General features: G+C 37.2%; 1 protein-coding gene across 6 annotated transcripts in view; it reads left to right on the plus strand.

Moving 5' to 3' along the window:
• The window catches only part of LOC143210305 (uncharacterized), a 50,322-nt gene extending 38,493 nt beyond the window's left edge, over positions 1-11,829 (plus strand). The window contains exons 1-5 of one of the 6 annotated variants that reach the window (XR_013009229.1): positions 3,328-4,106; positions 5,654-5,813; positions 6,146-10,131; positions 10,239-10,459; positions 10,534-11,828. Coding sequence is in view for 2 of the 6 variants with exons in the window: in XM_076427052.1 (XP_076283167.1) it covers positions 5,688-5,813; positions 6,146-7,468 (1,449 nt within the window). In the remaining 4 variants the exon portion in view is untranslated. Of the gene's footprint in view, positions 1-3,327; positions 4,107-5,241; positions 5,562-5,653; positions 5,814-6,145 lie in introns of those variants that run through there. The other 5 variants (XR_013009230.1, XR_013009228.1, XR_013009231.1 and 2 more) reach the window with 5 other exon arrangements.
• The last annotated feature ends 10,263 nt before the right edge of the window (positions 11,830-22,092 follow it).

Here is a 22,092-nt window from a genome sequence, read left to right on the forward strand (position 1 = left end):
AGAAGGCCTCCGCGTGTGCTAGTTCTGGTCGTTTGAGAATCCCGAGACATTCGAGATCCCGAAGCCGTCGAGAATCCCAAGACTTTCGAGAATCTCGACACATTCGAGAATCCCGAAACCTTCGAGAATCTCGAACATTTTCGAGAATCTCGACACAATCGAGAATCTCGAACATTTTCGAGAATCTCGACACAATCGAGAAACTCGAAATTTTCGAGAACTCGTCCCGTCTCGTCTCGATGTCTTCTCGACCCGTCTCGACCATCGAGATCTAGACATTCTCGAGTTCTCGCACACCGCTTCAAATGAGTATTAGGGGTGGGGAGATATATACGCCAGGATATATGGTCAGAGAGGAACTACAAAGGGAATTATTAAGGGGGAGGGCAGGGTTAAGAGCGTGGGGATACGAAAAGAAGCTAAGTGAAGGAAAAGGAGGGGAACTATAGCACGATTATGTTGGGAGGAAATTAGAAGGAAAGATAGGAAGGGGGGATAAGGGACGGGTGGGAAAGGGAGAGAGAGGAATTCTTTGAGGAAAGGGGGTGGGAAAGGGAAGAATGGGTTGATATGATAGAGAAGAAGAAAGAGCGTATAAGCGAAGAAATATCGAAGAGAGAAAAGAAAATGCAAAGAGAAGAAAGATGGGAGAAAATAGGCAAATCAAAATATAATGAGTGGTACGGGATGGTGAAAAAAGAAGGACTGCCGGGGTATCTGAAGAAAGGATGGGGGGAGAGTAGATGGCAGAGAGAAGGTTGCAAGGTTTAGGTTGGGAAATGAGATGAAGGGGGGGAGATATTGGAAGAATGAGGAAGAGAGAAAATGTAGGATGTGTGAATGGGAGAGGGAAACCTGGGAGCATGTATGGGAGGTATGTTTGTGAATGGATGAGGATAAAGGATGGCAAGAGAGAATGTGGGAAGAGACAGAGAGAGAGAGTTCTGGATGATGAGGGGGAGGGGAGGAATGGATGAGGAAAATAGAAGAGTGGAGAGAAAGGAAAATGGAGGGGAGGGAAAGAAAGAAAGGATAGGAAAGAAAGAATGAATATAAAGATAATAGAGAATGGAGTTAGATTAGAAAAGAAAACCGGAAAGGGAAGTCCGAAAAATAGGGAAGGGGGAGAGGAAGGAGTGGATGGACGAATGATGATACACGAATGGGTGTACAGTATGAGTAAACATTAAACATCTCTCTCTCTCGATCTCAAAAAATTGTAAATTAATGTAAATAAATAATGTAAATATTAGCGATAAGATAGATATAAGTAGATTTAAGTTAGCAAGTAAAAGATAGTTTTTTAAGGAAAAGTAAGGAAGTAAGTAAGGAGCAGTATAAGGAGATTTGTAAACGGATTTGTAACCCCGAGGGGATCAAATATATTATTCATTCATTCACTTCAGAAAAATTACATTATTTTAGTTCTTGATCATGTTGGGGCCCTCTCAATCGCGGGGCCCCGGTGCATAGCATCCGCCGCACCCCCAGATAGCCGGCCCTGATTACAATTGAAAGGAATATAATTGTTAATCGCAATTCTAGGTTATATGGATTGATAAATGGTTCCGTGTGATGCGCGCCGAGAATCGAAACGGCGAGCTTTCTTCTCGCTGTCAAAGATCCCGCGGTCGGCACTCATTTGATCGTGGCACCTCTGACAATGAGTGTGAACGTGTGCGAATATGTGTGAATGCGTATGAATGTCGTGAGGCCGAATGTCCACTGGCCACTGTCTCGAAACAGTTTCCGATGTTTTGCAATCAGTTGTTCTCTGACCACGAATGCGTATAGGCTCGATTTGTAACTAGAAAGGAACTAGAATCTTACTAGAAAAATGGCTCGAAACATGGTTTTCGTACTGAACGTTGTTTGACCTTATTAGAACAAATTGTGGGCTGCGTGAGGGCTCATTCGAAAGAGGAAGGTTAGACGCAGCGCGCTTTTCTCACGAGGTTAACGAGATTATGTTTATATCTAATAATATGATGGCCCAAAGTAGAGAAAAAATCTAGGAAAAAATCCTGCAGATTTCAATGCATTTTCTGTCTCTAATAGACTTTTTTGACTTATGATATGAGAAAAGCGCGCTGCGTTGAACCTTCCTCTTTCGAATGAGCCCTCACACAGCCCACAATTTGTTCTAATAGGGTCAATCAACGTCTGGGCGCAGATCCATGTTTCGACCCATTTTTCTAGTTAGATTCTAGTAAATAGCAAATATCTAGCAAATAACTAGAATCTTACTAGAAAAATGGGTCGAAACATGGATCTGCGCCCAGACGTTGATTGACCCTATTAGAACAAATTGTGGGCTGTGTGAGGGCTCATTCGAAAGAGGAAGGTTAGACGCAGCGCGCTTTTCTCATCTCATAAGTCAAAAAAGTCTATTAAAGACAGAAAATGCATTGAAATCTGCGGGATTATTTCCTAGATTTTTTCTCTACTTTGGGCCATCATATTATTAGATATAAACATAATCTCGTTAACCTCGTGAGAAAAGCGCGCTGCGTCTAACCTTCCTCTTTCGAATGAGCCCTCACACAGCCCACAATTTGTTCTAATAAGGTCAAACAACGTCTGGACGCAAACCCATATTTTCGACCCAAAATCTAGTAAGATTCTAGGTATTTTCTAGTTACAAATAGAGCCTATACTACCCCCTTATAGTGAAGAAAGACTTTTTAAAAGTCTGTGGGGTGCTCAAGCTACCCGATTTCATCGAAATAGTTACGTTACAATTGCCGCGCATACGCGAGTTACGGTTGGTTCAATCGGAACACTGCTTGCGAGCCACCACGACCAGGGTCTCCACTGCTAGTACGTTCGTACTCATTCGTACTAGATCTACTACTTTTTATAAATTTTTAGTGTTCTAGTACAGGCATGGGCAAAAATAGCGCCAAAGCTAGGGAATTCTCGGTGGACGCCTACTTCTCCCGCCCGCGCGTCTATCGCTCCCCGCGGTGGCCATAGTCCCGCGGAGCCCCTCAGGCCCGTACCTACCACATGCCGTATGCACTGCGCGTGGCGCGTTGGGGCGACTCGCGCGTACCCTTAGGTTTCCACATTACCCATGAGGTACTATGGTCAATGCGTTTTTTTTGTAAGTGGTTTCCCCTATAGGCCTATTCCACTGCGCGACACGATAATTTTGAAAAAATAAATGTGGAAAATTGTCATGGGTAATGTGGAAACCTATGGGTACGCGAGTCGCCCCAACGCGCCACGCGCAGTGCATACGGCGTGCGGTAGGTACGGGCCTGAGGAGCTCCGCGGGACTATGGCCACCACGGGGAGCGAGACGCGCGGGCGGGAGAAGTAGGCGTCCACCGAGAATTCCCTAGCTTTGGCGCTATTTCTGCCCATGCCTGTTCTAGTACGTTCACCACCAGATCTAGTACTTTCGTGAATTTGAAAAGATTTGTATGATTTGATTCTGAAAAATGAATGTATAACATGTGTATTTGTGTATATTTTGTAACTTGTAGGACACGTCCTAAAGTTTTTTTGTCCGGAACAGATTGTTTCGGTACTTTCGCGCCAATATAACTGTCTCAAGGCGCAGGGCGTAGGGCTCTACTACCTCGTCATCATAGATGATCATATAGATACGTTACTGTTTTTTGCTGTTTTTCCGCGCATCGCCACCAGCGGCCATCCATCGTACGAAAAATCTTGGACGATATCGGAACACTGCTTCACGAACTCTTTTTTCTTGATAATAGAATAAAATAGAATTTAACAGTTTTATATTGAGTTTATCTGTAATATTATGGTACATAGGCATATAAGCGGTATATATAGTATATACAATGCCCCTAATTAGAATAAAACGTAAGGAATTCAAAATCTAGTACTTTTTTTCAAATCTAGTACCTTTTCTTGTATATTCTAGTACGAAATATTTTTTCTCGGTGGAGACCCTGACCACGACACGAAGGAAGTCAATGTTGTGTTGGATCACGTTGGATGAAGTTGCGACTAGAGCACTTGAAAATAAAGCCCGTGTCAGAAACTGTAGTGCCGCTGCCGATTATCGAGGGTCAATCAGACAAGAGAAAAATCGCTGCCGACTAGCCGCCGCTTCCCTGTTATTGTCGTTGGTAAGTGCCAGCCATGTTTCCATTTCGCGTTTGATTGATTCGTGGTGGTTCGAATAGCGTTTGACGAGTACGCGTTCGCGTCGCGATACGAAGAAATCACCCCGCTGAATAAACGCGAAAAGTGTACATGGAGTAGGGTAGACCTTATTTATATTCTTGGTGAAAAAGAATTTTCCAATTTTTTTCGGGACACTCCTTAGGATTGAGCGATATGAACTACATACATAGATCGATCGAATAATGGGAAAACGTGCCGCATCGATCTTGAAAATTTTTCATTTTTGAAACTTGTTTTGGTAATTGTGCATCCGATTTTTATAAAATATAATATGTTGTGAAACTCAACATTCTGAACAACTTTTTCCGATACATGTAACCGCCGCGCCGCTCAGCCTTAGTTTTTGAGCTATTTGCGAAAAACTGCAGCTACTACTCCATTGAATTTTGCCTATATACGTGCACGCCCGTGCGGTGCGTATGCGACAGCATGATGCGACCGCTCGTCAACTGTTTCTAGTTTCTACAGATATGTATACATATCACTAACAATAAGATCGTTGCGTCGAACGATCTATATACATACCGCGTGAACATTGTAAATCATACGATGGTGAAGAATGAGTACATATTATATTACGACGACACCACACACACCCACACAGTGTTTCTGAGCGGATAACCCGAAAAATATATTTTCTGTTTATTTTTATTTGTAAACACGTTGTGGGTTCTATATACTATATACGGTGATACATATATAAGGTGAGCTTTCAATTTTGAAAGACTACTCCTGGATTTTCGTATGCGTGGTCGTATGCGTATCTTCCCCCCCCCCCCCGCCACCTAATCCTAGCTATTTCTGATCGCATAATTTTTGTATTTTATATAGCCGCCATACAGAATTTCAACTAGTAATGAAAATCATACAATCAGAATTAGTCAGGATTAGATAATTGGGGGGCGAAGAGGATACGCATGCGACCACGCATACGAAAATACAGGAGTAGTCTTTCAAAATTGAAAGCTCACCTTATATATGTATCACCGTATATAGTATATAGAACCCACAACGTGTTTACAAAAAAAAATAAACAGCAAATATATTTTCGGGTTATCCGCTCAGAAACACTGTGTGGGTGTGTGTGTGGTGTCGTCGTAATATAATACTCATTCTTCATCATCATATGATTTAAAAAGTTCACGCGGTATATAGATCGTTTGGCGATCGTAGTGATATATCTGTAGAAACAGTTGACGAGGGGTCGAATCATGCTGACGCATACGCACAGCACGGGCATGCACGTATAGGCAAAATTAAATGTAGTAGTAGCTGCAGTTTTTCGCAAATATCTCAAAAACTAAGGCTGAGCGACGCGACACGGCGGTTACATGTATCGGAAAAAGTTGTTCAGAATGTTGAGTTTTACAACTTTAAATTTTATCAAAATCGGTGAGGTAGGACCCTTTATGCACAATTACCATCCTTTTTTGCATCCACTAAACTTTTAACTAAAACTACAAAACATTTCTCTGTTTGCTACGAGCAGAACAAACACCTACATTGGGCGGGGGGCTCCAAGCATGGATCGCGAAGCATCAACGAACCATTTGCACGAGAAAGATTGGTCCGTACCACGTCCAGAACAACCACTTACACTAGGGGATCCAAACATGGATTTCCAAGCATCACCATCGCCATCGTGTCTAGTAAGTTTTTGTCTGTAATATGTAAAACAATTTTTTCGTCACATCAGTCTAGGGATGTGCGGGCCGCCCGATTTTCGCGCACCCGAATCGTCGGAACGGGTCGAAGAGAGTCGGGCGGGCTCGATTCGGGTGCGCGATACTTCATGACACACGGGCGGCCCCAGAGTTTCGGGCTGGCCGAGAATGACTCGACTTCGTCGGGTGGGTTCGGAAAGAATCGGACAAGTTCGGGTGGTTTCAAAAAGAATCGAAAAGCACCGCAATTATTGAATAAATCATTGAAAAGTTCCATAAAATATTTTCGATACTAACTGTGTTCCCTTTTCATCTAGGTGAAAGAGGTAAGAGGCGAGAAAGAAGAAGAAGAAGAAGTAGAAGACGAAGAAAATGATGACGATTATGATGATTACCTTGATGATGACGATGACGATGACGATGATTTAGTCATTATTCCAGAATTTCTCGGGTTGACAAAGGAAAAACATTTAGAACCTTCTGATAACCATCATTCTAAATTAGACCAGAATCAGGAACTGGAGACAGGTCCTTCTTCACAAGTCAGTAGTCCAAAAGAACGACTATCAGAGGGGCATATTTCGGGAGGTACTCGACCTGATAGACTGGATCAACGCAGGCATGAGAAAAACGGAAAAATAAAAATACCATTTGGTAACGATGGATATGTGGATGGAAAGTGGGAGAAAAATCGATTGATAGAGTTATATTCATGCGAATTTACTCATCCACATAGTAATCAAACAGTTTATATTAGGAACCAACGTCCAGGTTATCTATTTACTTTTGATGAGGATGATTTTGTTGCAAGAGTAAGTTTCGACAAGCTTCAAGAATTGGATTTTGACCAATTGCCTGTTGTAAACACCAAGGAAAATTTTCTTAAAAAGCTTATAATCATTGAAATCATAAGAGACAAAGCAATCAATTGCAGGGATGCTGCTTATATGCAGTTTATGCAACTTTTCCAAGATAGGAGTGGTAGAACTGTAGAGAATCTCGAGTGTGCAGAAGACATTTTTCAGCTTTCTATAATATTAGAAGGCTATAGATTAACTTCTAGAGGATCGATATTAGATAATATAGTTAACAATGAATATATTTCATCTGATCTTAAAGACACTTGTCGAGAATTGATCAATAGAGAAAAAGCTTTAGATGCAAGAAGAAAAGACTTTCCTCAAGTTTATCGATTTAAACCCAAGAACGTATTCGCGGAGTTATATAAAACTTATGAGAGTGCGGTAAAAAACCATGAAACATCCTTACTTGACAAATGCTTTTCCTCCATTTCTCAATCAGCTTATTCAATGGATTCGAATATAAATGCACTATCTGGACAACAAGTATTTTACATAAGTAAGCAAGATATAAATCTATTTTGTGACCTTGCTAATGAAATGAACGAATCTCTTTCAATATTCTTGCATAATTTGCAGAGCTTATTATTTAATAAAGTAATGAAAGTGAAGAATCACATATCGCTGACGGCGTTAGCACCTTTAACTCATCCTATTTACTTTCATCTTTGTAAACACATTCAGGAGCTAATTTTAGAGATTAGTGGTAAAACAGATATGTCTGTTAATGATTTGCTTAAAATATTGATAACGGTAGAATGGTTTTGGCAAATTGTATAAACTGGCCGACTTCCTCTCTTAACTGCTCTCTTGAGCAACAATATCGCTTTGTTTTTAAGTTGATGAGACATTTTGAGCCTGTTTATAGTACTAAGCAAAAATTTAAGTACCGATTCAAGTTGTTAAAAAGGCATGGTGGTAAATCATTTTGGCACTCTGTCAAGGGCTGGTTTGTCAGTGATAAGTCTCCAGACATACCTGAGGAGCGTCTAGTATGGATGTATGTTCTTGACAATTCCATTGCTGAGCTGTTTCCCAGAGGGTCAGAAAAGAGTCTTCAACTATTTCAGCCTTTGCTAGAAGGTTATACGCGTTTCCTCCAAGAGACAGAAGATGTTCATTATGAGTCGTTTCGAATAGTGATGTACAATACTGTAAGGTTTATCGCACAAACAATCCTTTATCTAACGGAAGGAGCTTCAGAAATTGATCGAGTTACTTTAACAAATCAAATAGCATCTATTCAGTACGCAATCTTAAATAAACAATTTATCGATTTTAGAGATTTAGTAGATGTATATAATGAATATTGGAAGAATAGAGAATCTCTTGTAGAAAAAATTCCTGATAAATTCCCTTATGGGAAATTCAAGGGTGACATGGAAACAATACGTCAAAAATTATACAGTATTGTAAATACTGTACTTGGCAAAGAAGTAAAACCACAAGAATTAATTAACTATTTTAGATCGTTTAATGAGTTTCTTGAAGACTTAAGTGCTGTGGAATTTAGTTGGTTTATTAAAAAGAGTAGTGATGTAACTCCCGAAGAAGTCGAGTTAGTTAATACAGATAAAAAATCGTATAAGGTTTTAGATCCTGAAAATTTTATCAAAAAACATGGGGATATTCCTGGTCATTACTTAATTGAAATAATTGATGATCTATTAAATAGTGTGAGTAACTTACTTGGACAAAATGAATGGTCTAAGTATGATTATATTAATGCAGCAAGTGAGTTGGTTTTAGCAATTAAAAAGTCTTTGCTTTATCTGAAGGAACAACCGAATTACATATCTTTTGATACATTCAAAGAAGAGAGTACACATCCATTTGCTTGTGTAGTAGAGAATAGTAGCTCTTACGAGGATTTTATAAAGCGCGTTAGTATCGTAGGGGAATCTTTTTGGTATCTAAGAAAACAAGATGAGATCGATATAAGGAAGGCTCTAATGCTATACAGACGAGAAAACGAGAATATAACAACGGAAATAGAGGATATACTGATAGATTGCTACCACAAATACTTGCATAAATTTAATTCCTACATACAATTGACTTGCAACAAAAATTATGCATATAAGATTGAATTTATTACTAAAGAAGTGAAGGATCAATTGCAATCGATTGATTTTAATGAATGGAAAGAAAACTTCAAACAGGAAACTATACCAGAACTTGTTGCTGGGCTGGCTGCTGTGTGATCCGTACAGGCATCAAAAGATATTGTAAGTGCAAGAAAAACCTTAAAGCCACATTGTATTCAAGTATTGTGCATTTTGCTGTTATTAAGTGTAGACAAAGATTATAAAGGTGTTGAGAAGCGTTTGGCGCAAGTCTTACCAGGACAAGGGAAATCGCTTATAATAGCGAAACAGCTACGCTGTTTGCATTGATGGGTTATAAGGTCGAGGTGATGTGTTATAATGAATACTTGGCAATTCGAGATCGAGTAGATTTTGATAATTTGTTTATGGTGTTTGGTGTTGAACACAAAATAACTTATGGCACATTTGAGAGAATGGTATGCGAAGTACTTAATCCTATGGTAAATGGTACGAGGCAAAGCCTCAGTAAATTAGTTGAAGATCGTATATTAAATCACAGCACAGAGCAATTTGGACAGCTAAACCATGACGATAGGAGTAAGACTATCTTATTCATAGACGAAGTTGACGTTTTCTTTTCTCCCGAATACTATGGAAATTTCTACTGTTCGGGTACGCGATTATGTATGCCAGCATTAGCTGCTATCCAGGAATACATATGGGAGATGGCTAGCAAAAATTATGAAAGAAGTATTATCTTGAACGAGGTAGAAGAGTTTATTAAGAAAAGAATGAGAGAAAGAAATGAAGATTTCAACGAATTTAAAAAATTCCTGATTGAACCTGGACAGTACTATCTTTTGAAACAAGAATCTGGTGGTAGAGTTGTTGAAAAATTATATACGAATCAATCTCCCTACGAAGAGCATCGCAACAGAATGACTGATGATGCAATACGTGTTGCAAAGGTAAGTGACACAGATAGTGTTCGCCACTGCTTTAAAATTAATGACTGTGGGGAGATAACCTTCAGAAAAAATAATGGATTTTATACGGCTAATACATTCGTCGGCTATGTGAACATGTTTAATTACCTCAGATTAAAGAAAGTGAACTATAGTGTTGAGATGTAATTATTTTTCTGTATGTTTGAATGTGTATGCTAACCGCGCCTTTACTCGTGATTGGTTGAATGGTATGCCTGGCGTGTGATTGGTGCATGAGTTTGCTACACATGTATGAGAATGACTCGCTCTCCCCCATTTTTCTTTGTCAGCTTTTGTAATGTAAAGAGAAAGGTCAGAACAAATTTTATGTGTAACAAAAATGTTTATAAAGCTTTAATATTGTAAGGTTCTAAGGCAGAATGTGTCGAGTGATTAATTCGCATAAAAGGTATGTTATGTATGATCTGTTTGTACAACTTGCGAATGAAAATTATTTAATTTTGTAACACACGTGGCCTGTAGTGTGATTTCTAACAGATCGAATTTATATTACAGGCGCCTTTTAGAAATACTTTCTGAAATACTTTAAGAAGTACTTTCAGTAATATTCCTTTTGTTTCGTTTGAAGAGATATAAAGCTTAAATAACTCATTTAATGAATAAAATACATTTAAAGGAATCTATTCTGTTGTTTGATACTCCATACACACAAAGCTAGTCAGTATATAGTCGGGAGATACCTCATGTTCAACATATAGTCATAATGAATTTCGCAAGTATGGTTATTTTTTGATAGATACTGGTTCATTTTCCCATGCAAAATTACCTAAGGAATATCCTCTTATCTTAGGAGTGACCGGTACTTTAACTACACTCAATTATCATGAAAAAGAAGCGGTAAAAAATACATATAATATCCATGAGAATTCTATAATGCCATCCTATTTTGGTGATTCCAAGTTACAATTCAATATACACAATGATTTTATATGTGAAACGTCAGAGGAACAATGGCTCAGTAAAATTGATAGTCATGCAAATTCTAAGATTGCCGCAGGACGATCAGTATTAATATTTTTCGATACAGATATTGAAATAGATAAATTTAAAAACAAATTCTGCAGTAAATATGATCGCTTACATACGTTAGACGAAAATACGGAAAAGCAGACCAAACAGAAGTACATTAACGAAGCAGGCATCACAAAGACAGTAACATCAGCAACGAGAGGTATGGGTCGTGGTGTTGACTACAAGTCAAGTGTTGCTGTGGAAAAGAAAGGCGGACTGCATGTGATACAGACGTTTTTGTCGCTTGATATAAAAGAAGAGACGCAGATTAAGGGGAGAACCGCACGTAAAGATAATAAGGGTAGTTATGAGTTAATAGTCTGTAAAATACATTTGACAAATGCCGACTTGCTATACGGAGGAGAAACTGTTGTAAGTTATGAAGAATTGAGTAAATCCAGAAAAAACATGATGGAGAATAAATGCTTAGTAAATGCAAATAATATTAAAATTTGGGACGATCAACATAAATTAAGCATGGAGTTTTTTTAATCTTTTTTTAAAAAAAAATGTAGCATTAATATAGAGCAGCCATCTGAGCGGCCATCTGAGGAGAAAGCAGTCGTTGGTCACTTCGCCTAATTCTTAGATTCAGCGAAAATTTACGAGAACATAACTTTCTATTAATTATAATAATTTTAATATGGGATAACATGCTATTTTGCATTTGCATATTTATATAATAATACATGTACATATACGATGTGCCAACACTTCTTTTTTACGTTTGAGTAATATTTAAATTTAAGTTTGTAAATGTTAAATGTTATTGTGTTACAAGTTGTAAGTGTTACAGTTAAGTTTTGTAAATGTTGTAGAACTTTCATTCTATTGTTTCTTCAAAATACTTCTAAATTTCATAAAATAAACTGTATAACACAAAATATTTGGATGGATTAATTTTCCTCTGTTTCTGATGTTCACTAATAGTCACCCGGATAGCACAGTACGTCTCACAGACGTCGTTTTCTCGTAATTTTTTCGTCTTTACGTCTTACGTCTCTAAATGACGCTCTTTATACGTCCATAACGGCGTCTTTTTGGAGACGTCGTTTTTACGGTTGGAGGAAGGTGCCTTTTATACGTCTCATTGTTGCCGTAAGAACGACGTATCCAAAAAGACGCCTTTATGGACGTATAAAATCCGCCTCTTTGGAGACGTCGTTTTTACGGCAAATACGAGACGCATAAAAGGCATCTTCTTTCCAAAGAACACAAATATATTCTGATTATAAGAATTGTATCACAATTGTGGGAATTGTCGCGAACGGATTGAGTTGAATGTGCAGCGAATTGAAAATACTATTATCTAAGATGCACGGTGTCGACGTACTGACAATGCGGGGGTCTCGAAGCAATTTTATTACTGCCTAATAGATTTTATACCGGACTCGCCGAATCTATACGGTTAACCTTGATATGAAGGGCAACTTCAGCCCGATCTCACTGGAAGTTGACTCTACGAGATGCAGCACGCCGCACAGTGGGCTGTATGCCCGATTTCAGCGATCAAAATCCAATTTTTAAAACTTTACATAAAATGTAAAATTTTTGTGGCTTGAGTTACTTCAATATCTGAGGAACAATCTCCCATCATCCGTTTTCCCATTCATGTATCCATAAAGCACTGAAATTTGTCAGAAGTGTGAAATAACACGCTTTCATTTTTCAACGAATTTACCTATTAGTAATTGTTACCTTATTTACATACACTAACAGATTTTTGTTTTATAGAAGTTTTTTTAGCTAAGTATAAGGTATACTTTTAAGAGAAATTCACTTTTGTACTTTATACATTTTTTTAGTTATTAATATTTAAAGATAACCAACGATTCAGTCATTTTTTTATGATTCTAAGACTTTGGTAATGACTTTGTTATACCTCCGGGTGCTATCGGGTGTTCATTTCTATATCATTGTGTTCTTTGAAGTTTTCTGATTAAGATGCAAGAAAAAAAGGCTGCTACTACGCGTTACTCCGTGTTTTATAGTTGATCTACGAAAAAAATGGCCATCGCGCGCGCGCGAAAATCGCAGCATTTCTCACATCCTGCATGTTCGCATTCGCTATATCTTCGTATTAACTTAAATAAATACTAAATAATAACAATAAACACACAATGTACACGAAAATAAGAAAACAGTATACACATGAAATTTAAATAATATACAGGGTGGGGCAATATATGTATAACTATGTCCACTTTGAATATTGCGTTTATTTGTAATAATATGAAAAAATGTTATGCACAAAATTTGCACGGTATAGAGGGAGACATGTTGTGACATAAACATTTTCTGCGTGGGTGGAGGCTAGGGTGGACCTAAGCTATACTTGGCGAAAAATTTTTATCGAGATACAAAGCACGACGCCCCCCAGAATGGTTCTCTTTGGTGAGAAAAAAATTTGGGCAAAGTTTGAGATCGATCGAAAAAAAGGATCACGTGGCGCATTTAAATTGAAAATTTTGAAATTCATCGTAACTATAAAGTATTATATATCGTTGGATTTGTAATTTTTTTAAAAATAAGAATATGGAAAAATTATATGACCTTAATTAAAAAAAAAATAACGATGACCTTGAAATTTCGAAAATTTGATTTTTAAAAAAAATTTTTTTTGTGCCATTATATTTACCATATTGAACAGTGCAACTTTTTCCTCTGACATTTTTTCGTATAACCACAAATAACAGAGATATGTAATTTTGTATTGTACTATTGTACTATACATGTGAATGAATATTTTGAATATATTCTACAGAATAGAGTAATAAGGAACTATTTCTTATATTCTAATGTAAGACTATCCGCTTTTAGGATGGGAAGGACAGAGCGGGTCACCAAATTATACGCCGATCAACGGTGAAGCCGCTCGCCAAGAATGCATTTTATTAAATGAACAGACAAACAATACAAAACCTAGAGAGAGAATCCAAACTTGACAACAGTCACTGGAAGAACGGGTCCTCAGACCCGAAGTGGCTGTAAGGACCCGCGCTGCCAGCGTATTTTATGACGCTACCCCTCTGGGTTTTTCCTGAGAGGGAGGTAGCTGTGTGGTTCGCCTGTGCTGCGGACCCTCGACGTTCGATTTACATGTTTTTCGTTATTATCGTTTTCGTTGCGTCAGGATATTGCTGGCGGTAATCTTTTACCATTTGCAGTACCAACTGCTTTTCTTCTTCATTGCGAGCTAAAATTTGATTATAATCCTGCATTAGCTTAACGGCTCTTTCTGCCGAATCATTGACCACAGGTAAAGCCTTAACTATATCTAAACCTAGTTTGTAAGATTCTTCATCTTACCAAACTATTGGATCTTTTTTTAAAAATTCTGTCAATATATTAAATCTACTAAAAAATTTTCGACTTTCGTCTGTAATAAAACCTGAAATGTCCTCTTGCATGTGATCGGCCACATTAATTGGTAAAATGACAAATTTTTCACACTAATTGATCACTAATTGATCAAGAAACTCTTGTTCCTGTTGATCTTGTATCTGGGATCGTCGTTTACAACTCTTTTGTAAGACCTTCCAGTTGTGGTATAATGACTCCAATTTCTCGACGCAGCGACTGTTTAACTGAACTGGAATTCTGGCCTTTTCCCACAACACCTCCACTTCTTTAACAACAAGGTGTGCACTAGACCGAAGGTTCAATTTCACTTTCCGCAAATTATAAAATAGCACTCCTAAAACTTGTCGTTTCGATGGCAACTTAGCGTCAATTATCTGACTTTCATCATGTTCTAATAAGAACAGTTTTTCGCGACTTCTACTCTCCATTGGGCTTCTCAATTTATATAGAAATTGAGTAGTCTTCCTGTATGACTACTGTAACGTCTCGCGTCTGCCAAATCTGGATTGAACGACGATGATCACGAGTCCGATTTGTAAGTTGAGGTGATAGTTGATCAAAGACAACACTTGAGGTTGTATGTTCGCTTACTCGATACTGATGATTACAGTTCGTTAGCTCAGACAGATCTAATCGGTGGTTCTCTGATACATCTAAATCTTACTACGGTGTGGATGTCGTTTGTTTGAAAAAGCGTGATGATTGGTTGATGGAGTTGAAAGTAATTGGTGGAAAAACTTGTAAGGATAGGAGTAGGAATAGCAGTGGGAGTTTAAGTACGGGTTGTTATAAAATTTATAACGAGGGTTTACATCTGTTTCCCGGGTGTGCGCTTATGAATTTCAAGATAGGTAAAATTGTAAAAAAGTGGACTTAAGGTCCACGGGGTACATCTGGAGGTAACGTAATAAATTATATTCGGTCATAGGTAATAAATGGATATGTTTAAATATCTGTTATTTGTGGTTCTACGAAAAAATGTCAGAGGAAAAAGTTGCATTGTTCAATATGGTAAATATAATGGCATAAAAAAAATTTTTTTAAAAAATCAAATTTTCGAAATTTCAAGGTCATCGTTATATTTTTTTAAATTAAGGTCATATAATTTTTCCATATTCTTATTTAGAAAAAAATTACAAATCCAACGATATATAATACTTTATAGTTACGATGAAATTCAAAATTTTCAATTTAAATGCGTCACGTGATCCTTTTATCCGATCGATCTTAAATTTTGCACAAATTTTTTTGTCACCAAAGAGAACCATTCTGGGGGGCGTCGTGAAAAAAATTCGTTGGTCAAAAAATAAGGTCCACCCTAGTGGAGGCATAGAGGAGATATCAAGGTCACCTCGATTTTTTAAAATCGAAAGACCTACTTTTTGTGTCATGAATCGATTGACTATCGAATTCTGAGTAGAAATGTATTGACCTCCATATGTCCTAAATCTAATAGTTAACGAGATATTATCGATACAATTTTCTTTCTTCTTTTGATAATATCTCGTTAACTATTAGGTTCAGGACATACGAAGGTCAACACTTTTATACTCAGAATTTGATACTCTATCGATCTATGGTATAAAAAAAGGACATTATGTTTAAAAAAATCAAGGTGACCTTGAAATCTCCTCTATGTCTCCATCCACGCAGAAAATGTTTGTGCCACAACATGTCACCCTCTGAACCGTGCACATTTGGTTCATAACATTTTTCCATATTATTATAAATAACGGAGATTATTCTTTGTAATAAGTATTTTAAAAAGATATTTTAAATGTAAATGATTACACTTTTCGATAGTGTACGTGAAATAGACGAATAACTTGATTGAAAAATAGCTACAAACTTTACAATCTAATACGCTCCTAGTTATTGACAAATTTTGCACTCAAAACATCCGTTTCAGCAAAAACGGTATACAGTATAAAATTTTTCCATTGGATAAATTTTAGCAAAGTTACAGCAGTTTCAATATTGAGCGAATTTTGAACTAGCTGTGACCGCTGAAATCGGGCATACAGGCACTGATATACAGGGTGTCCCAAAATTCGTGAACTTCCCGAAAGGGGGTGGTTCCTTAGACCATTTCAAGCGAAATTTTCGTTTGCTTAATATTATCCGCGGCTTTGTTTAGCAGTTATTAACGAAAAACACGGACCAATCAGAGCGCGACCTAGACGCAAGTTGCCACAGTCGGCCAATAGACAGTTGGCGCGCCGGACCGAATGTGGCAACTCGCGTCTAGGTCGCGCTCTGATTGGTCCGTGGTTTTTCGTTAATAACTCCTAAACAAAGCCGCGGATAACATTTTTGCAAAGGAAAATGTCGCTTGAAATGGTCTAAGGAACCACCCCGTTTCGGGAAGTTCACGAATTTTGGGACACCCTGTATATACTATCGACACCATGGTGTTCGAATTCGTTCAATCAACTCGATTGAAAGCAGCGCCACCTAAAGGGACGCGAACATATGACAAAGTATGGGGGATCATGTAGGTGAAGAGGAGTACGGGGAATATAGTACGCCTGACACTCCCTGGCGGCAGTGATGCCAGAATCGAGGACGCGGGGACATTTCCCCTCCGGCACAGGACCCCCCACTCTGACGGACCGTGGACGTACCGTCCTCGCCGTAGCTTCTGCTGCGCATGCGCTACACACGAACGTACTTCTACTCTGCCCGTGTGAGTGCATGCTCGATTGCACGCGCGCTACACACAAGCGTACCTCTACCATGTCCGTGTGACTACCTGCTCGACCGAACGCGTCGGCGACGCGTTCCTTCGATTTTCACCAATTTTCATGTTGCCGAAGTTTCGGAAGCACGAGTCAGAAAGTCGGGATCTGGCGACGGCGCGCATTTGATTCCCGGGACGGCGCGGCGCGGCGCGGCGCGGTGCACATTTTGCTATAACTTTTGATCTAAAAAAGATATCGAAGCGAAATTTGGAATAAATTTTTTTTTTAAAAACCGGGTTTAATGGTTCATCCTAAAATATGTTTTGTATTTCTTAAAAAATTTTTCTCGTTGATCTTTAAAGTTAAGGTAGTCCAGAAGGCCCCCAACACAAATTGATTTTTAGTCGAACCATGCTCAATAAACAATTACGAAAAAATTTATAAATATTCCACTTAATAGCACACATGATTGAGATTTTTTTCAGATTTTTCAGATTATGCAGACATGTTTAAAAAAATTGAAAATCTCGAAACATTCGAAGAAAATGCATATTTCGTATTGAACTTTTCGAGATACCAGTTTTATAAAAATTCATTAGTCCGATATTATTGAAACAATTGTCCTTAATTTTTCTCAGAATTTTTTATAAATTGTATCGTTAAAAAATCAAAATCAATTTTTTCGATACTTCTTTGTTGATGTATTATGTAATACTGAATATTTTTATAATCAGAAAAATAATGTACAGACTTGATAATGCAATATAAAATATTTTATTTACGTTATATTTCAATATACATATGTGCATCACTCCTAACAATTTTGGTAATCACATAATTATTGTAACGACATTTTACATATATCAGGTCGTTAAGTATGAAACTAGACAAATAAAACACAAATTTCAAACACATTTGTCGATGACAGACATTTATCCCTTATGTCGGGAAAGCATTTATATGAAAATTCATCGCCCTCGCAAAGTTATAATCAATTAACTTTGCACTCGTTTTCGAACTAGTGAGGTCGTGTTTTCTTCGTTAATCGTTCGATAGCTTAGTTCATATAGTAAACAGCCAACAGTATGGATGAAGAGAGTGGAAGAGATGAGAGAAAGGATGAGCAGCGGAACCGGGGGTCCAGAGTGTGTGAATGAGTGAAGAAGAATGTGTGAGGAATGAGTGAACGGTGTGCTCTCTCTCTCTCGTGTTTAAGTGTAAATTTAAGTTAAGAATGAAGCGATAAGGAAGGTGAAGTTTGTAAGCCGAGCGGAGGTCCGTGTTTGTACCCCGAGATGGGAAGTAAAATACTATTATTATTATTATTATTATTATTATTATTATAGTAAACAGCCTACAGTTTCTTTGTCTACAGGAATTTATTTTAGTGAGTGACCATATTCATCGATAAAAAAGGATAAGTATACGTTACTATTTATATTGAGTCCTACAAGATTGCAATTAGAATTACGATTTTAATTATGTCTACTTTTTCTTTGAATATAGCAACGCGTGGGTGTCAGCGGTAATGAAATAGCAGATTCAAGAATGACTTCAAAGAAAAGCGAAGTGTATCGTTACATTAATATTTCATTCTGTAAGTACTTTGTACTTATAACTTTAACTATGTGTTTTTTTTATGTTGTAGAATGACAGAGGACCATTTAAAATCGCGGTAACGTAAAATCAATATTAGCAGATTCAAGAATGACTTCAAAGAAAAGAGAAGTGTATCGTTACATTAATATTTCATTCTGTAAGTACTTTGTAATTATAACTTTAACTATGTGTTTTTTTTTATGTTGTAGAATGACAGAGGACCATTTAAAATCGCGGTAACGTAAAATCAATATTAGCAGATTCAAGAATGACTTCAAAGAATAGAGAAGTGTATCGTTACATTAATATTTCATTCTGTAAGTACTTTGTAATTATAACTTTAACTATGTGTTTTTTTTTATGTTGTAGAATGACAGAGGACCATTTAAAATCGCGGTAACGTAAAATCAATATTAGCAGATTCAAGAATGACTTCAAAGAAAAAAAAAGTGTATCGTTACATTAATATTTCATTCTGTAAGTACTTTGTAATTATACCTTTGACTATGTGTTTTTTTATGTTGTAGAAAGGCAGAGGACCATTTAAAATCGCGGTAACGTAAAATCAATATTAGCAGATTCAAGAGAATGACTTCAAAGAAAAGATAAGTATAAACTATACTATAAAGTTATACATTAATATTTTATTCTATACTTTGCAATCATGACTTTAACTAATTTTTTTTTTTGTTATGTTACAGAAAGTCAGGGACCATTTAAAATCGATTTTCGTAACCGGAGATGTATGAAACTTGACAAATGTGTTTGAAATTTGTGTTTTATTTGTCTAGTTTCATACTTAACGACCTGATATATGTAAAATGTCGTTACAATAATTATGTGATTACCAAAATTGTTAGGAGTGATGCACATATGTATATTGAAATATAACGTAAATAAAATATTTTATATTGCATTATCAAGTCTGTACATTATTTTTCTGATTATAAAAATATTCAGTATTACATAATACATCAACAAAGAAGTATCGAAAAAATTGATTTTGATTTTTTAACGATACAATTTATAAAAAATTCTGAGAAAAATTAAGGACAATTGTTTCAATAATATCGGACTAATGAATTTTTATAAAACTGGTATCTCGAAAAGTTCAATACGAAATATGCATTTTCTTCGAATGTTTCGAGATTTTCAATTTTTTTAAACATGTCTGCATAATCTGAAAAATCTGAAAAAAATCTCAATCATGTGTGCTATTAAGTGGAATATTTATAAATTTTTTCGTAATTGTTTATTGAGCATGGTTCGACTAAAAATCAATTTGTGTTGGGGGCCTTCTGGACTACCTTAACTTTAAAGATCAACGAGAAAAATTTTTTAAGAAATACAAAACATATTTTAGGATGAACCATTAAACCCGGTTTTAAAAAAAAAATTTATTCCAAATTTCGCTTCGATATCTTTTTTAGATCAAAAGTTATAGCAAAATGTGCACCGCGCCGCCGCGGCGCCATCCCGGGATTCAAATGCGCGCTGTTTCCAGATGCCGACTTTCCGACTCATGCTTCCGAAACTTCGGCAACGTGAAAATTGGTGAAAATCGAAGGAACGCGTCGCCGACGCGTTCGGTCGAGCAGGTAGTCACACGGACATGGTAGAGGTACGCTTGTTGTGTAGCGCGCGTGCAATCGAGCATGCACTCACACGGGCAGAGTAGAAGTACGTTCGTGTGTAGCGCGTGCGCAGCAGAAGCAACGGCGAGGACGGTCCGTCAGAGTGGGGGGTCCTGTGCTGGAGGGGAAGCGTCCTCGCGTCCTCGATTCTGGCATCACTGCCTGGTGGCACTGCCATTGTATTCTACGAGCAATTCCCGACGAAAGGCTGTGCAGTGTGCAGCTGGCTTATGGCAATACCGTATCCATAGTATTGTATATGTATATCAGTGCATACAGGCCACTGTGCGACGCACAGTGGGGTATTTGGCCCGAAAAAGTGGAAAAATTCGATTTCTAGATTTTTGCGTATGGCATAAAATTTTTGTTGTTCGTTGTAGTTAAAGGTCTGAAGAATAAGGCTGCAATATTGTTTTCTCTATTTGTACACTCGTGAAGTAGTAAACTTCATCGAAAGTCGAGAGATTTTAAGACGCGCTTAGCGTTCTTAAACAGTTTCTAAGACAGCGTCCATTCATTGGCGATTTTCCAGTGTTTTAAGGAAAATTGTGTAAATTCTTGTATTACAGAAGTTGTTCAGGTAGGTGTACGGAGCACTTTCGCATAGATTTCATTTTGTTATCATCTAAATTAGCATAGTTATTAATATTTGAATATTACCAATCATTCTGTAAGTTTTTTTTACGATTACAAAACTTTATTGACAATTTTGTTATAGTTCTGCGCGAGTCTGCGTGCTCTTTTTGGTGTCATTACATTCGGTAAAGATTCCTGATTATAAGCCAAGAAAGTTTGAATCTGCATAAGTATGTCTGCATTCAAATTTTATAGCTTGTTTAGTATTAAGCGTTTAGCAGCGTTACGCGTAGGTCGGCACGTTCGGCTACGCTTGGCCTCAAATGGAGAAAAAACATTATCCGAGGAAGAAATTTCTGATGTATTTTCGGATGAAAATTAATGGTAATAATTTTAAAATGTTCTTATGATATATATGTATGTATACGGGGTGAGTCGTTCAAAGTGAAACATACGTATATCTTGGAAATTAAGCATTTTGGAGAAAAATGTTTCAGACAAAAGTTGTATGGTTTCTAGGGGGGCATAAAATGGCGTCATTGATTTGTCCTTGGATAGTCGTTTGAAAACCACGCGAAGGTCATCATCAATTTCTTAAATAGAAAACCCTATTTTTTATTGCATATTCTTGTAGCTTGTTTCCAGAGCTTTCCAATACGCTATTAGAAAATATTTTTTTCTTAAATATTTTTCAAGTTATAATAGTGCAAATATTCCACTATCGCCTCGCTTTTTCAGGGGTTCTCGATAATCTGAGAAAAAATGTTTCAAACAAAAGAGGAACAGTATTCAGTCGTCTACAAATTTCAATATATAAAAGTTAAAAAAAAAGTTGTTTTCAAAAAATTGAGGTAAATTTGATATTTTAAATACTAAAATGTATTTTGGGGATTTCATAATGTTGTAGCTTGTAGCTGATCTTAAGACGAATCCAACGGGATATAATATTATAACCTCGAGTCTATAAATAACGCTAAAATAGTTTTTTCCACTTTTTCCAAATACCCCGCTGTGCGACGTGACGATAGTATTAACTGCCGAGAACAGAAATGCAAAGGCTGATATTACGCCTGCAATGATGAGTGGTACTTGTCAGTACCCTTGGAGTGAACGGATGCTACTTGTCAGTACCCCTGGGGCCACATTGGTATTTTCAGTATTTGTCAACGTCTAGTTGATCGTGCGTATATTTTGGTCTTAAACTAAACAGCTATGTGGATTTATCTAGGGTGGTTCTGTGCGTTTATCTAGGACGGTTCCTGCCAGAGATGATCTTGAACATCTGTTCGTCATCCGCAACAGTGGCATAACATTCGTAATTCGATACAATATATTTGATGGCTCAATGATAATGGAATTCAGCGTTTACTCCTCGTGCAACATTATCAGAAAACAATTGAAAATATATTTTGATTGTTAATTATATTATTATTAGTGGCTGGACCACCGGACGTGACACATTTTAGCCAGGCGCAGGTCTCACCA

This window comes from Lasioglossum baleicum, chromosome 7 (assembly GCF_051020765.1).
Source record: "Lasioglossum baleicum chromosome 7, iyLasBale1, whole genome shotgun sequence".
In the NCBI taxonomy this organism is placed as follows: domain Eukaryota; kingdom Metazoa; phylum Arthropoda; class Insecta; order Hymenoptera; family Halictidae; genus Lasioglossum; species Lasioglossum baleicum.